At 43.2% G+C, this 17,713-nt stretch overlaps 1 protein-coding gene across 1 annotated transcript in view; it reads left to right on the plus strand.

Annotated features, from left to right (window-relative positions):
• epha4b (eph receptor A4b) overlaps window positions 1–17,713 on the plus strand; it is a 90,728-nt gene that overhangs the window by 43,850 nt on the left and 29,165 nt on the right. The window contains 6 exon segments of the mRNA XM_038718213.1: window positions 2,369–2,524; window positions 5,931–6,002; window positions 6,005–6,265; window positions 7,232–7,344; window positions 9,034–9,196; window positions 11,550–11,658. Coding sequence (XP_038574141.1) covers window positions 2,369–2,524; window positions 5,931–6,002; window positions 6,005–6,265; window positions 7,232–7,344; window positions 9,034–9,196; window positions 11,550–11,658 — 874 coding nt within the window.

Genomic DNA, 17,713 nt, shown 5'->3' on the forward strand with positions numbered 1-17,713 from the left:
AGAAACACATACACACACATACAAGCACCCTACGTACTGTACAGTTACTTTGGAGTTAGCTCCTAGTTCTACAACATAGTTTTTGTGACTAAACTTTTGTGCTCCTGTGTGTCTGCTTTCTGTGAGTGCATGTTTATGTGAGCTCTGTCTTACTGCCTCAGCCTTCTTGTCCCTTTTTCATATCTATGGTAAATCATTAATCATAAGGGAACCAAGTCAAGTAACACATTTCCCATGGGGCAGACACAGGGAGTAGCTTGAGAAAACAAAAAGAGGCAAGAAGAAGGGGGATGGAGGAGAGGGGGGACGGGAGAGAGAAAGAAAAGCTGGAGTGAGAACGAGGTGGAAAAGCAAAGTAGAAAACAGCAGATCAGGAGAAGGAAGCGCCACTCAAAGTGGCCAAGCTGCCATTCTTGCAGAAAGTTTTTGATCAGGCAGTTGTTCGGACGCCAGGCCTGGCACGGGGCGCCCTGTCTGTCCTCTAGCGTAGGGGTCCTTTGTGCCTGGCCAGCGCCCGGAGCCAGGACTCTCCGGATGAAACATCCCCAGAGAAAAGCTGCTTTTCCACCCTGCTCCTACAGCCCAGCCAACAAGAACACACACACGCACACACACAGAGTCACTAGCACAGCACATAGGCACCCATTACCTTGGAAGCTGACAGGAAGGAGGAAAGAGAGCAGAAACCCTTTGAGAATTATCACTCCCTTTCCTTTCTTTCTTTCTTTCTTTCCTTCGTTCTCTCTTTCACACCTACGCACACACACATCCCCTTTCTGGTGTTCTCTCGGGTCTTTTGGGGATTGTGCTAGTGGACTTTGCTCCCCTATGATGAATGATTTGCCTAAAAATACTGTCTGTATGCGAGCAAGCACAGCGTCCAGGTGGAGGAACTTACCTCCACAGTGAGAAATCACACCACTTTTAGGCCACTTTTCCATTCCTCTATCTGCAGGTTAACCATGGCGTCGGACATGCACGTGTGCCTGTGAACATGTGTATTACAGTGATAATTTACAGCCTTTCTGGGACGTGTAGCTTGACGTGTAGCTTGATTAAATCCGTGACCTTCACCACCAGCACAAGCAATCAGCAAGCCAACACACACGCTCACACATACACACGCGCCGCATACTTAACACTTTCTCGCTGAAAAACGCTCAGCGCACGAACATGCAATCAGCACCTGGCGGAATCTATAGCATCACTGATCAAACATATTCGCACATACACATATGCATACACACAAGGCATATATCGAATTGCATTTGAGACACTCATTTTCCATACATGGGGTTTTGTACACCTTAATACTATTTACCACCTTAGCAGAAAAGGCTTGCAAGGACGGGAATACCAGGCCTACGAATGTATAAATAAATACATGCGTAATCTTTATTCAGATTACCAGAGGGAAAGTCGGAAATTCCATTTTACTGCCTAGGATGCAAAGGGGAAATCATTCAAGTCCCCAATCTACTTCAGCAAGCTGCTCCTGTTGAGCGGTAGCGTGGTTTTCCCTCCCCAGTTTTATGACTCCACATAATGACTAATATGCAGCCAGCGTAACAGCCATAGCAATAGTCATATTATGTTATTGTGATTATTGCTGCGACTGCAGCTGTGTATTTTTGTTCCCTCGGTTGCCTGAAGATCTACAGCTTATATAACGGGAATGACAGTGGATCTGCTGTTGCACCATGTTATTGTATTGTACAATAGGGCCGTCAGCCTGATCTAAAAGTATCTCATATAGACCCAATGTCACAATATATTAATCAAACTTTGTTTTCTTGTTCTTGCCATGGGGGCTGCATGGCACATCTTATGACCTATCAGTATCTGTTGTAGTACCTCTTTTGTTGCATAATTCCTCATGTCGGTTTGCATTTTCTTGAACATTTTCTACCTTTTTGAGTAACTGTTGCCCTTTATACTCTTCTGACTCTCCTTTATTTTCACACAGTCTTAAAGGTTATTACCGTGCACAACCTTGGTTTTATTCTTGTAGTTTTGACCATAATTTCTTTCAGTTATGATAACGTACTCACCAAATTGAAATCTGGGAACTTCAGACATTTAGACAGGGCAAGAAACATCAGCAGTCGGACGATCAGACAGGTGGTACACAAGCCAAAAATTTAGCTAGATTATTCAAACCACTTTACTTGGAGGTACAACTGAAATTGAATGCAAGGTCTGTAAAAATCCCTCACTGTACAGGAAAAGTGTGTGTCCTCACAACTGCGGCCGGTAGGTTAATATTAATTACTAGTGTGTTGGTTGATAATTGTTGAGCGGAATATACAGTATAAAAGGTGTATTGGCACAGCCTCTAACACAGTGTTTATCTGTCTCCTCACTCAAGCGTGCAGACCTGGTACCTACAAAGCTTCAGCCACAGATGCCTACTGCACCAAATGTCCTCCCCACAGCTCGTCTCCGCAGGAACAAGCCTTTGAGTGTGTTTGTGAGAAAGGTTTCTACCGTGCTGAGACCGACCCACGGGCCATGGCCTGCACACGTGAGTGGCAGAAAACTGGCAGAAACTCAAACCCATGCACATCTCATTAGCTACAGTCATACAGTTCGAAGCTAATTTCATACCACACTGTGTATTCACTGTAGTCAAATATTTGCTTTCGACTGTTTACATTTCTACCTCATAAAATGGCATTAAGAAACAATAATTGAATTAAATTTCATTTAATTAGTTTGCAATGTATTCCTGTAAGAATTTACATTGAAGGGCTGCTCCATTTATTCATTTTTCTATCTATAATCCCTCCATGCATTTTCCTTTTCCTCAGCTGCTATTGATTTACACAACACTAGAGATACAAAAAAACACACACACACACACACACACATCCATGTCTGTCAGCTGTGTGGTTACAGTCCGCAGATATCTCAGATGAGAACACTGATATGGGTGATACTCGGGTAGAAATGTGATGATGTTTCTTATTCTTTGTCTGCTTCCCACTCTCAGCCACACACACACACACACACAGAGCCAGGGGGATCAGAACCACATCCTCATGAACAGAGACAGCGGAGCATAGAAAGGATGGGGAGGGAAGATTGGGGGAAAGAGGGGGACAGAAAGAGATGGATTGAGATAGACGGAGGAATGTGGGGGGTGGGAAAGGACGGTGACATGGAGGGAGAGAGAGCCTGAAATATGGACACGCACACACGTGCACACACACACCCAAACCCATTATCAAGTTATGGTAGATTACACTCATTAATCGTTGTCACAGGTGAGATGTGTAACAGTTGGTGTTATCAGCTGGAAATGAGTAACGGTTTGTTCAAGTATGTATGGGCCACATGAGCACACATGCGCACACACGCGCACACACGCACACACATGCTGGTGAAGAGCACTGAGGAGGAAAAGGCGAAAATGAGAAAATAAGGAGCAAAGGTGAAAGAATTTGTCATTTAGAGACATGGAGAATGACACTTTAGACACAGGCAAAGAATAGAACAGTGGGGGAAATAGGGGACTATCAGAGGCATATAATTTAAATGTCATAAAAGGCAGATCAGTAGACACAATGATGGACAGTTAAGTTTGGCCGAGGGAAGTGGGGGGATGGAGAGAAGAAAAACAGAATTAGCAGGATCAGTCAGCACAATCCTTTAGGAGATTTATGACTGACAGCCTCAATTATCCACAGCATGGCCTCTACCTCCCCACTCCCAGTTTTCCCTCATTCTTTCAGAGAGGCTCGCCATTGGGATGGCTAATCAGGAAAGTCCCAGGCTTTGCCAGCGGCCCCCTGGGGCTCAGTGCTCAGCCAGGACCTGATGAGATGTCAGGCTGAATGGGCATCTACTGCCAAATTTCCATATGGTTGAGATATCTGCACTGTGCTGTGCTTTGAGCAACCACAATCAGAGGTTTCCATAAGAGTGAGACACAACAAGAAGTCTTACCTTGATTATGTGTTGGAGGTTTGTGGTTCGCTCACACTGTCCCTGCTGACAATATTTAAAGTTGATCTGCCAATGAAAAAACACAGAAAAAAGGCCAACATGTAGATGTACTTAATTATTACAACAACAAGGAGTTAGAAGATGGTTGCTAACTTTGGACACAAAGATAGCACCTCCAGTATTTGCTTCTCAATAAGGCCACATTCATTACTTTGTAATGTCAATGCCATATTCCTAGAAGAGATCATTGCATTGCAAGATTAAACCTTCTTCCTGTTCAACTGGTTTGATGGAGGAAAGCTTTAATGTGAAGCAAAAGCAGGAACTGCTCAGTCCGTGACAAAAATAGAAACAGAGAAGCCAGTGAAAAGTGAAGGGTGTACGATCACCATCCAAGTTGGGGATCCACTACCTCCACAAAAGCTTTTGTGGTCCTAAACAGAATTTAACTGAATTTAAACTCAATTTGTTATAATTCCCAAATTTGTATAGGAAATATAATTTGTACCCAGACTATGTACCTTAAAATTACACATGATGTCTACACATCTACAAGGGGCTGTGAATCAATCAAATCAGTATAAAAGAAATTAGAATTTTATCTCAATGGTTTATTTAGAGACAAAATGCTCCTTACAGTCCTATGTTAAAAACTCAGTACACTGCTTCAGTTGCAGTTGCTTCAGTTACAAAACTATTTGAAATGTTATTCACATATATTACCTAGATTTTGATCTATGTATCAACATCAACACTCTTCATCTAAAGATATAATAAAGAACATTGTGTGTCGCTGTGTCTCTGTTTCCTTGAGGATGATTACTGACACACTTTTGGACTCTGTGATACACTAATCATGTCAGCTGAAGTTCAGAGAAAATTACCCTGGGCACTTTCTATGGATCATTGTCCACTCACTATTTATTGTCTGCAGTGCAGCCCCAAAGAGTATCAGTTAACTTCACGTGGTAAAAACCTCCCTGCAGCTGAGCGCCAACCATTTAACATCATGTGAATTCTCTTAAGATGGATTTAAACTTCGGCTGCGTCATATATTCTCCTGCCGTCGCATTTACAATCAGCCAAGCTCTTTTAATCACTGTCCATTTCACAGCTATTCATTAATCGAGAGCTAAGTGTCCGCCCTCTGGCTGGAGTCAGTTAATTCATTTTTTCAGCGTGAATTCTGTCCTTAATAGAAACTGCAATACATTTTGTAACGAACATGAAGACAGTGTACGCTTACAGAATTTTTTTAGGTGTACGATACAGCTCACCTAATATACCCAGGGTATAGTGTGCCATTTATTGTAAAGGGGAACTCCAACAATTTTCCACATTAAAGTCTGTCTATAGGTCTTGGGGAGTACTACAGCATATGTGAAAAAGGTTGTATAAAGCCTTTTGTGGCTCCAGAAGGAGCTGTGTAAAATAAATTTCACTTGATGTGATGTCACTTGAGTCTGCGCTGGCTGGGGCTGAAATCTGCAAGTTTGAAAATGATAAAATTATCTGGGGGTGGGAAGTTAGAAAGAAGTGAGCTTTACCAAACGTCTGTAGCACACTCCTCATCTCTGCTTGAGAATAGCAGCCGAGGCTGCATTTGCTGCTACTAGCATAACACACCTGAATCTGTTAGTAGTCGAGTTGATTTGTGGGTAATGTAGGTGGCATGTTTTCAGAAGAAAGAAGAATGCATTGAGTAAAAAAGGCAATATCTGAGGTTCTGCTGCATAGATTTTGATCCTGTTTTTCTAAACTGTCCATTGTGAGCCCGACAATGTTAGAGAAGCACAATACGAAATCTGTGGAGCGCACTTTAAACAGGCCTCAACGATAGACACAATGCCTTAGTGAGAAAGAGCAAAACATTTTGTTTACAAAAAACTCCACAGGGTCAGTTGAAAAAGATTCTACTTTCTGGACAAAAATGTTTTTTAACAAGGTCACAGAAATAAATCTGTGTGCCTCTATCTTCCCAGGTCCTCCATCTGCTCCAGAGAACCCCATCTCCACAGTGAATGAGACCTGTGTCACATTGGAGTGGTCACCACCAGGGACACAGGAGGCCGAGGAGACATCACCTACAGCCTCCACTGCAGTAAGTGCTCAGGTGATGGCAAGAAGTGCACACCATGTGGTAGCAGCGTCCATTTTGTTCCCAGGCAGTTTGGTCTCTCGTCAGCCACCGTGCTGGTCACCGAACTGCAACCGGACTCCAACTACAGCTTCACTATTGAGAGCCAGAATGGAGTGTCAGATTTAAGTCCCACACCCAGAGGAACGGCAGTCATCAATGTCACTACATCACAGACAGGTGAGAGCATACATGCATAGTGGGGGTAATGTCACTCCTAAAAGTACATCTAAATCCCCAAATTTAACTATGAATGTCACAACACCAGCTTTGTTGAAACAGTGTAATTTGTACAGGTGGCAGGGTGCTTTAAGATTTAAACTGCAGTTAAAACTTGACATCAAGAAGGATTATACAGGATTCCACTTTTAAAGGCTGATAAGAAAAGAAAATAGAACATATTCATTAGCCCGAACTAGGAATTGGAAGGATAGTGAATTGAGCATTTTTCAAAATTGTCTCCTGATTGCAGTGTGCTCACAAATAGTATGAGGCTTTTAACTATAAAAGCACTGCTTTCCTGCATCACTCTGATACCACAAAATGACACCTCTGCCTGCTCATACAATATATAATCACACGTTTTTCACAGTGTGGTACTGTGGGAAATGTAAGAGAAGTGCGTATGACAGGATGGGCGATGACTAATAGGCTTCGTTCTACGATGTGTGTGTAATAACAGGAGGGGGGAAAGGTGAAAGGGTGTAAGAGGTTGTTAACCTCATTAACATCCCCACATGTCACACGTGCTACTCTGGACTACAGTATGTCACACACACACACACACACACACACACACACACACACCAGCACAAGCAAATATACACTTTCCACCCACACAAGCCTGTGCCCCTATGTGGGAAGGCAGAGAATCAGTCGCAGGGTTTGCACATTAATAATACGAGCAGATCACAGACCATACACACACCGTAGAATGCTGTGATCACACAAGTATGAAACACCTTGTAAGCCCACTCATTAGCAAAATTACATGACACACACTTCAAATATGGGTCTTCTCATTATAGCACAGTAGGAATCCATCTAAATCTGCCTCTTTACATGCTTTTCCCCCCTCATCTCGTTGAACTTTACTCTCTCTTTGGTGCTCATGCTTTTCCTCACTTGTTCTTTGTTTTCCTACAGTGAGCGTTGTGTTGAAGGAGAGGCGGAGCAAGGACAGTGTGACTTTGGCCTGGCAGGGTCCAGAGAGACCCAATGAAGTGATAGTGGAGTATGAGGTCATCTACTATGAGAAGGTGAGAGAGAGACACACATTTTTAAAGGGGCACTCAACCAGTTTGACACATGATGATCAGATTAGTTGTTTTTTTAACAGAAAACCCGTGTTGCAACCTGGTAGTGGGGATAAGCTTTGAAGAAATACTTTGACATTTTTTGGAGGTATTTGGGAGTCATGTTGGGAGGTATTTGGTATTCTCTACTGAGGGTTAGATTAGAAGATCGATACCACTTCCATGTCTGTGTGGAAAATAGTAAGCTATTGCTTGCAGTCGATTTATTTTAGCTCAAATTCTGGAATCAAGGGGAAAATAGCTAGCTTAGTGTCCAAAGGTTAAAAAAATCCACCTTCAAGCTCAAGAATTACCCATTCCATGTAGTTTGTTTAATCCACACAATTTGCTGCTTTACGAGGAATTATTTGCCACAAAATAAAACAGCAGATTGTTGTTTTTGCACCACAGTTTCTATGTATGGATTAACAAAAGACATATGTAACATATGATAATTTGTGAATTTTAAAGGTGCTGGTAGGCAGATTTTGTTACCTTTATACAGAGCCAGGCTAGCTGTTTCCAATTTGTGTGCTAAGATTAGCTAACCAGCTGCTACCTGTAGCCTCATTTAGCATGCAGACACGAGAGTAATAATAATATAATAATAATAATAATCTTTATTGTAGAGCACTTTTCAAAAACAAGTTACAAATGCTTTAACAAGTGTAAAGACAATAATACCCAATCTCCATCTTCCATCTTACTCTCACCAAGAAAGGACATAAGCATATTTACAAAACTGACAAACAATTCTTTAAATGCAATGCTAAACTCTGGAGCAACTCTTTCTTGTTTTAACTCAAAATGTTTCTTTCCACTCCTTTTGTTCTCTTTAATCTACATGTTGTCTAGGTTCACAGGACTTGAGTTTTGCCTTAGGCATGTCTGTAATGACTACTCATTACGTACACATCTCTCTCTCCAATCTCTCTATCTCTCCATCTCCATCACCATATACCTCCCTTCTCCCCTATTCCTCACACCAAGCCAATTAACAACACATCTGTCGAACAAACCTTGTAAAACATGGCCAAGGTGATGAAATTAAGCCTGTGCGTGTGTGTGTGTGTGTGTGTGTGTGTGTGTGTGTTAGCAGGCATTAGCAGTAAAATAGTGTTAATCCGTGTTGTAGAGTGTCTTCCATTAGGTAGAGTATCAGCCTCTCTGCAGGGAATCAGCTTACTGACAGGCACACTTATTCTTTATTCATCTACCTACACACATATTGTAAGTGTGTGCGCAAACACACACACACACACACACACACACACACACACACACACACACACACACACACACACACACACCTGCAAGGTAGTCGGGGGAATGAAGAGTAAAGAGGGTGTGATTTGGGACTTGACAGATGCTCATGTATAAATGTGACCAAATGGTCCAGTGATGAACAAATGAAAACTAAGTGAGGTGTATGTGGCCCCATGGAGACGTTTAAATTAAAATATTTGAGCTTTCTATTATTTTCAGACTTTCCAGTTTTTTTTCTGTCTCCCTCGATAAGACAGTCCATTGCTCTTTATATAACACTTTTGAGTATTTATATAATTTCATCCCCTTTTTACCCACAATCACTTTATTTCTCTGACACCTAATAGTATCTACTGAACTCTCCTCCTGCTCTTTCTTCCACTTCAGAATCAGCGGGAGCAGAACTACACGGTCTTGAGGACTAGCTCCAACATGATGACAGTGGACGGGCTGAAGCCAGGGACCACCTATGTGTTCAGGGTCAGGGCTCGAACCAATGTGGGCTACGGGAGCTACGGTGGAGAGATTGAATTGGAAACCAGCCACGAAGGTAAAGGGATGAATAATAAATATTTGTTTACTCAGAATGAATAAGCAATTTCACTTTTCCTTTTTTTTTTTACGCATCATCTTGTGTAATTGGATTGCAATTTTTTCATCAATCTTCCTGTTTTCAAAATGTCCCTGAGGTTTTCCGATAAAAATTGGAATAGCAGTCAGTTGCTACACTGAAAATAGCTACATGCCAATTATTTAAATGTATAATATGCATTTCCACATTAAATTATCAAAAAAACACTAGACCTATGTTAAATATTTTGTTGAATTGTGTACTTACAACAATTTCATTCAAGGTAATTGTGCGTTTCATTTACTCGCCTGCTGCTGGCATCATATCCACTTTAACCCCTCTAAGTGCTATAGTGTAACTTATGGGGAACATCGGATTATGTGTGAGGAAGGAATTTGGCAAACAAGACTAAATATAACATGAATTCAACTTCAATACATTACCTCGTCTGTGGACATGATTTATACCTGAGTCAAGAATCACAAAGATTGACTGCAGAGCAAAGAGTATGGCATATTATATCACAGTGTAGTAAGACCCTGATTCATCCCCCCTGCAGTTTAAATCAATCTGCCAGATGGTCATGAAATAGCTCACTTTTCACCCGAATGGCTTCTTCAGTTCTGTTGTCAGACAGAAAAACCTCAGCAGCCTCACAGGCTGTGTCATCTACATATCTGAACCAGTGGCTTAAAGGTATCCTAATAATAAAAAGTATCAGGTAAAAAGGAGACAACCCAATTACACAATGAATCAAAGCAAACATGCTTTACTGGATTGTGAGATTTTGATTCACACCAACGACAGGAGCAAAATCTTACGAGTAGAAGAAGTTTGCACCCACAATGAAAACCATGAATTGAAAAGACAGAAAATGAAAACACCAAACATCCTCAGATGTTATGTAGCCATCGGGTGAATAAATTTAAACTTGACTGGACATCTTACTACCTAGATGATGTTTAATTTTCCCCACCTGCAACTATACTGCAACGGCAGTGCTCTGTATAGAGCGGGTTTTTTTCCTTCTTCTGAGTAAAGGAGACTGACCACTTGCATTTAGAAATGTATTCTGGACTTATGGTTTGGAGTCAAAAAAAGAGAAATCTATGCCAGGGTCGATCCAGGCCAGTGGGGCCAGGCCTCACAGCTATGGGCATTCTATGCTGCAGCTCTCTCCTAATGTTTTAGCCTCTCTGTCACTCCTTTTCTCATTTGTTTGCTGTCATCCACTTTCATTATCGCTTCATTATGTGCTCTAGGATTTTCTGCTTTAGAAGCCCCATAATGTGCTCTTCAAAGTGAACATTGATTCCCAGACAGGCAGGCAGAGGGGATAAATCAGGTAATGTATGGCACTGCGCTGTAGATTGTCAACGTAGCATACAACAGGCACACATTAGCCTACTAATCATTCAATAATCAGTAAAAGTAATTCAAAGTAGGGTTTCTATTCCTGTTCTGCAACAAATATCTGGAAGATGACAGTAAAAGACAGAACCCAGGTTGCGTGTCACTGGTGTCTAGTGCTGTTACTGAACCTTCATACAGCAGATTCATATCCGAGTTCAGTGCTCTAAAATACAAGATTCAGCTGACCACGCAGCAAACATTTCAAGGTTATCTAATCAGATCAATTCCATTGATTGTTAAAGAAGGCTGTGCATGTGTGCGGCAGTAAATGTAATAGGAGATCAATGCTTACCTGTGCCTTGCCTAGGGGCTCTAATTTGCCTCTTCAACACACACACACGCACACACTCATATATTCATACACATACAGACACACGTGCCTGCTCATGCTTAGCTAAGCCAGATAAATGAGGTATTTGTTTTGAGTAATGGCTCGTTTGGGGTGGCGTAAAAATCAATGCATCTTTGCAGAAAGTTCTTGGCGGTAGCCTTGTTATGTGCAATGTTAACATATCCATTTGGACAGCGCGGCCGAATGGGAATGGCTTTCACGTCCACTCTCATACCCTCACAGGCGATGCAGAGAGGGAGAGCGCTTTTCATCAAGGACCTTACTTACTATTCCACCCACCACGTCGCTCCTCTCTTTTATCCTCTCTTTATCCTCTCTTTTACTCGTTTGCTGCTCTCTCTTTTTCCCTCTTCTTCAACCTCTTTTATCTTCTTTTCTATTGCTCTCATATTTCATTCTCTCTCCCTCTTTCCTCCACCACACTCACTTTCCTGTCTGTTTTACTCCCAGACTCTCTTCGTCTTTTCTCCTCTCACTTTCCTCCCGCCGAAAACAACCTCAGCTTCTTTCCATCCTTCTTTATGCTTTGTTTATTAATCCACTGTGTTCCCTTTGTCTCCTTAATAGATGTTTTTGCTATCGGGGACCCTAACCAGTCCACCATTCTGGCTGTGTCCATCGCTGGGGGAATCGTTCTGCTCATCTTCCTGGTGACTTGCTTCGTTGTCAGCGGAAGGTAGGGTAAAAAAAAAAAAAAAAAGAGACACAAAGGTCCTCTAGACATGATCAGTATGAGCTATAAGCACCACAAGATGGGGCGAAGAGCACAGGGCAGAGGTAAAGTGTAGTGTTGGTACTAACATGTGGCAGGCAGCCCGGAAAGGCGCCAGGAAATTTCAAAAACCAAATGACTACCCTAAACAAGTGTGTTTGTAAATCATGTATTTTAACACATGTCTGGTATTATCTTTTTAATTTGTGTTATTATGAACAAATCCCATGAAAAGACCAAAAACTACAAATGTGTCAGCAAGTATAGGCTGTGTATCCAAAGCCTGATCTCTTTCCTCTATTCCATAGAATCAGAATCAGAAGGAGCTTTATTGCCAAGTAGTGTTTTTCACATACGAGGAATTTGCTTTGGTGATGAGGTGCTTAGACAAACATGCAGCTGACATAAATAAATCTAGAAACATATAAATATGGAATATTTATATACAATGTAAGTTATATAAGAATAATAAAAAGAATCGAGAAAAATAATACAACTATTTGCAGAGAAAGAACAATGTCGCAGATATTTACAAGTGCAATATTCCAGGATGTGTTACGCAAGATATATTGAAACGGAAGAGAATATTGTGTATTAATACATAAACTGACAATATAACAACGATTAACAATTAACAACAAATATGTGTAATGTGCCAGGTTTGTGTATGATAAGAAATGAAATGAAATAGTATTTACATGTGCAGAGATATTTGTATTATTTGCAAGGGGATAGTGTCAGTGGGGGACCCAGACTAGCTGCAGATGGGAAGAAGCTGTTTTTGTGGCGAGAGGTTTTGGTCCTGATGGACCGTAGGGTCCAGGGTGGGAGGGGTCAGCTGTATTCTTTCCTGCTCGCTTCAGAGTCCTGGAGGCGTACATGTCCTGAAGTGATGGAACATTGCAGCCAATCACCTTCTCTGCAGAGCGAACGATACACTGCAGCCTGCCTTTGTCCATGTCAGTGGCAGCAGTGTACCAGATGGTGATGGAGGAGGTGAGGATGGACTCAATGATGGAGGTGTAGAAGTGCACCATCATTGTCTTTGGCAGGCTGAACTTCTTCAGCTGCCACAGGAAGTACATCCTCTGCTGGGCCTTTTGGTGAGGGAGGTGATTTTCAGCTCCCACTTGAGGTCCTGGGAGATGATGGTGCCCAGGAAGCGGAAGGAGTCCACAGTGACTGGGGAGTCACACAGGATGATGGGGGAGGGGGGGCTGGGCTCTTTCTAAAATGCACAACCATCTCCACTGTCTGACGCTGAGCTCCAGACTGTTCTGGCTGCACCAGGTCACCAGATGGTCGATCTCCCACCTGTAGGCGGACTCGTTCCCACCTGAGATGAGCCCAATGAGGGTGGTGCCATCCGCAAACTTCAGGAGCTTCATGGTCTGGTGACTGGAGGTGCAGCTGTTGGTGTACAGGGAGAAGAGAAGAGGGGAAAGAACGCAGCCTTGAGGGGAACCAGTGCTGATGGTCCTGGAATCAGAGACATGTTTTCCCAGCTTCACGGGCTGCTTCCTGTCTGTCAGGAAGTCATTGATCCACCTACAGGTGGAGTCAGGTACGTTCAGCTGAGAGAGCTTGTCCTGCAGCAGGGCCGGGATGATGGTGTTGAATCAGAGCTGAAATCCATAATTAGGATCCTGGCGTAGGTTCCTGGGGAGTCTAGGTGCTGAAGGATGTAGTGAAGGGCCATTTTTACTGCATCATCTACAGACCTGGTGGCTCTGTAGGCAAACTGCAGGGGGTCCGGGAGTGGATCAGTGATGGATTTAAGGTGGGACAACACAAGGCATTCAAAGGACATTACCACAGAGGTCAGGGCGATGGGTCTGGTTGTTTAGTCCTGTGGTCCTTGGTTTTTTTGGGGACAGGGATGATGGTGGAGGCTTGAAGCAAACTGGCACATGGCATGTCTCCAGTGAGGTGTTAAAAATGTCTGTGAACACAGCTGATCAGCACAGTGCTTCAGGGTGGATGGGGAGACACAGTCTGGCCCGGCTGCTTTGCAGCGTTTCTGCCTCCTGAATAGTCTGTTGACTTCCCTCTCTGAGATTGAGAGAGTAGGGGAGGGGGTGGAGCTAGCCTGGCCCGGCCCTGTCCCACTCCTATATGCGTCCTTCTTTCCCAACCATAGCTGTCTGAGTTTGGCTGTAAACCAGGGTATGTCATTGTTATAACTTGCCCCGGTGCGTGTTGGTATACAGCTGTCCTCACAGAAGCTGATGTAGGACGTCACAGCATCAGTAAACTCATCCAGATTGTTGGTAGTAGTCCTGAAAAAATCCCAGTCAGTGCACTCCAAACACACCTGGAGGTCCTCACCACAGCTTTACATAGCTTTAGTTTCTGCCTCTATGCAGGAATCAGAACCATGTCGTGGTTCACCTGATAGGCACTTCTAACTGTGGTGTAGCAGTGATCTAAAGTGTCGACCCGTCCACCCTGTCTGCTTGGACAAAACTGTCTGTGTTTGGGGAGTGCTTAGCTAAGGTTTCCTTTGTTAAAGTCACCAAGAACAATAACAAGGGAGTCCGGGTTTGTATGCTCCACACACAGTATCCGGTCAGCCAGCATGCGCTGTGCGTCGTGCATGTTAGCCTGCAGCAGAATGTAAACACAGACCAGAGTGAATGAAGCAAACTCACGGGGAGAGTAAAACAGTTTACAGTAAATGATTTCCATGATATTCCAGATCAGGAGAACAGTGGAGAGAGAAGAGAGGGATAGACTTCCATTGTTGACCAAAAATGCAAAAGAGCCACATGCTGGCTGACATATTATCTTGTTACAATGCACATGGCTGCTACAGTAAATTGAGAAGGTCTCATTCACTCTGTCCTGCCACCATAAATACTCACTACAGCACCAAATCTTCCACTTGGTGTCACTTCATATCGCTCTGCCTCTCTCTCAGGGATTACATGTGGGTGTGGCAAAGCAGGGCCTCCAACTTTGACATTTAAACTGCTGCCAAAGCCTAACTAAAGGCTGTGTTATTCTGTATGTGGACAGCGTGGACTCCCTATGATCACTCTCTTTGAAGGTTAGGCTGCCGTTAATGCTCAAAGAAGGCCAAAGAGGAGAAGGAGATGAGAGGGAGAAGGGAAAATAAAAGAATGCAGATTGGTGAGAGGCGAGAAGATGAAAGGATTGGAGTTAGGAGAAGGCTCTTTGGACAAAGACGAAAGGGACAACATCAGGAGAGAAGAGGAGAGGAGAAAAAGGGATGACAGGCATCTGTGATTTACCGTGCCTGTAACTGAATGTTTATCCTCCATGAGCTCGGACTAGATTAGCCACATGTTAAGAACTACACACACACACACACACACGCAAACATGCACACACTAATGTACACAAGCTAAAAACATTAGTATTGATTCAGGTGATTGCTTATCAGGCTGAGTGCTCTATTCACTATTGACTAGGAGTAGGGGGGATGTAATCAGTGGAGACTGTCCTGTGTGGCGCCCACACACACACACACACACACACACACACACACACACACACACACACACAAGGCATGTGAATGGGAACACATCAACATTTTTTTTAATCAGAGGGGAATTATGAGGTTGTATCTGTAAGAAGCAAAACAACCTGTTAAACACAGTGCGCTATGAACACACATGATGACACAAAACACACTAACACTCAACTAATCAGGTTTCACAGGCTGGGGAGGCGTTAACTAGGTTTTACAGCAGGGTCGATGCACTGCCGTCAATTTTAGGCCTCTCTCTTCCTCTGTCTCTATCTATCTTTCTACCATTTAGAGTTGGGGATGCTTAGGGGGAAGGGGTGTTGATTACCGCTTTCTATTAAACAACATCTATACATCTGTCAAAACGTGTGTGTACGTGTGCACAGGTGGAGTGTGCGCTGTGTTTGTATCTGGGGAATGAGGCGAGGATCAAAGCTACATCACAAGAGAGACAAGAGCGGAGAGAGAGAGAGCGCGAGAGAGAGAGCGAGCTCACGGGGAGAAAGATAGACACAAGCAAGGTAAAGGAGAGACGCAAGTGGAGGATAAAATGAAAACGTATTAGATAAGCAGTGGGAATGGCAGACTGCAGCAAGTAATGTGTGTGTGTGTGTGTGTGTGTGTGTGTGTGGGGAGGTACATCTAAAATGTGTTTGTGCCACTGGAGAGCTACATTTTGAGAAGAAAGAGGAGGAGGCTTGAGAGAGATGGAGAGAAAAGGAGATTGATGGAGGGAGGAGGAGAGCCAGCGGCACAACGGGAAGAAGGGAGAGGTCCAAAGGAGCAAAAGATGAAAAGGTAGATTATAAGAGTGTTTGAGAGAGGAGGAGGAAGAGTAGGAGAGATGATGGGTGGGCGATTGCACTGGTAGGTGCAATAGGAGAGTCATAATACAGGTTTTGGAGGAACTGGGAGAAATCTAAAAATAAGGATTTGGTCTCTCTCTCTCTTGTTGTCCATACCTCCCTCTTTTCATCTACTACACCTTCCATCTTATCCGTCAATCAGTCCATTTCTCTTTCACCCCCTGCTCTCGTTTCACTCCATTCAGCGCTCTCTCTGTGTCTGCTTTTCTCTCATCTCGCCCGCCTTTGGCTCTCCAGCTTTCATTTCCTGTTCCGTTCTTGAAATTTACATTTGGATGAAAACCCTCTGTAATGTATCAAGAATCTGATGTATTTGCTCAGGCCAGTTCAATGTGGACCGTGATTAAAATTGGAACTGAAATGGACACTAAGAGTCATCCAGGGTTGAAATGATTTCCCACCGGACACTTGTAAGGTCAGCTGTTTAAATAATTTCCACAGTAGTCACTAGACTGGAGAGTGCTGGAGAGCTTTTTGTTCTTGTTTTACACCTAGTTCACCGCTTGAACCCACAATCCTGACCACATTCTGAACACCTTTATAGCAGGGTTTTTGAATCACTACACTATAAAATATGCCCATAGTCTCTCTGTCTGTCTCACATATACCCACTTCCTGCAGCCTTTGCTGGCAGGGTACTGAACAGCTACGCCTCATAAACGGCCTGATTTGCAGGCCATTCTGTTCTGTCCTGTTCTCGTTTAATAAAGTGCTGTTATGCTATTGTTACTGCAGGAGGGAAAACATGAAAAAATGTCGAAAGCTCCTCAGACGCAGCACGGCGCTGACAAATCACACAGTTATTGCTGTGTGCGTGCCATTACTGCTCTGCGAGTTAATGCGTGCGGGTGTGTGTTTGTGTGTGAAGTTGGTGCTTTTGTCCTCCTGAGGGTGCTTTGGCAGGCTGGCAGGTGCGAGTGATGGGAAGCTCGCAAGCGACTGGCATAGCCATGGATTCAGCAGATGGCCTTTCACTCAAAAAGCGCTCTCCCTTTCGGTTCTTGCTTTTTCACACTGCTTGTTAAACACGTTACAGCTTCTGCCTCCCAGCATCTGTGTGTACGTGTGTGCACCTCTGTTTTGTCTGCAATCTAATGATTCTGCAGCCTTACAACCATCTTCTTTCTCGAATAGCTGCAGGCCTTGGTTATGTGCCAGAATCCCGTGTGTTTTTCTATGTTCATGTTTTTAATGTGGGAGTTCTGGGTGAGAAGTCAGTGTGAAGTTGTTCCATTTATGTGATGCCTCTTTGTTTTTTGTTTTTTTTAAAAGCCTTCTCATCTACTATGTGTCTCAAAGTCTGCCTTTATGGAGTACATCTGTTGTCAAAGCTGGAGATATTCAGCAGGGAGTCAAGGACCGCAATCTGTTCAAGAAAATGCCTGAAAATCTTATAATAATTGTAAAAGTGATTATGTGGATGTCTAGTTAGTCTTTCCACAGAAGTAAGATCAAACAGAACTCTATTGATCACCGTCTTGCAGTGTGGTTCAGTTTTTACCCACGACAAAAAGAAGAGAACGCTTTCCAGGAGCCGTCCCTTCAAGCATAGTTTTCAGAGAAAAACATCCTTTTGGAGGAGAGTTTTGAATAATAAAGAGTGAAAGGCAGAGAGAAAAAGTCACGTTGGATAGTGAGATTTCTTTATAATGTGGCTGAT

Source organism: Micropterus salmoides, unplaced genomic scaffold (genome assembly GCF_014851395.1).
Source record: "Micropterus salmoides isolate LMB-PRFRI ecotype aquatic unplaced genomic scaffold, ASM1485139v1 Ms_hic_scaffold_14, whole genome shotgun sequence".
Lineage (NCBI taxonomy): Eukaryota > Metazoa > Chordata > Actinopteri > Centrarchiformes > Centrarchidae > Micropterus > Micropterus salmoides.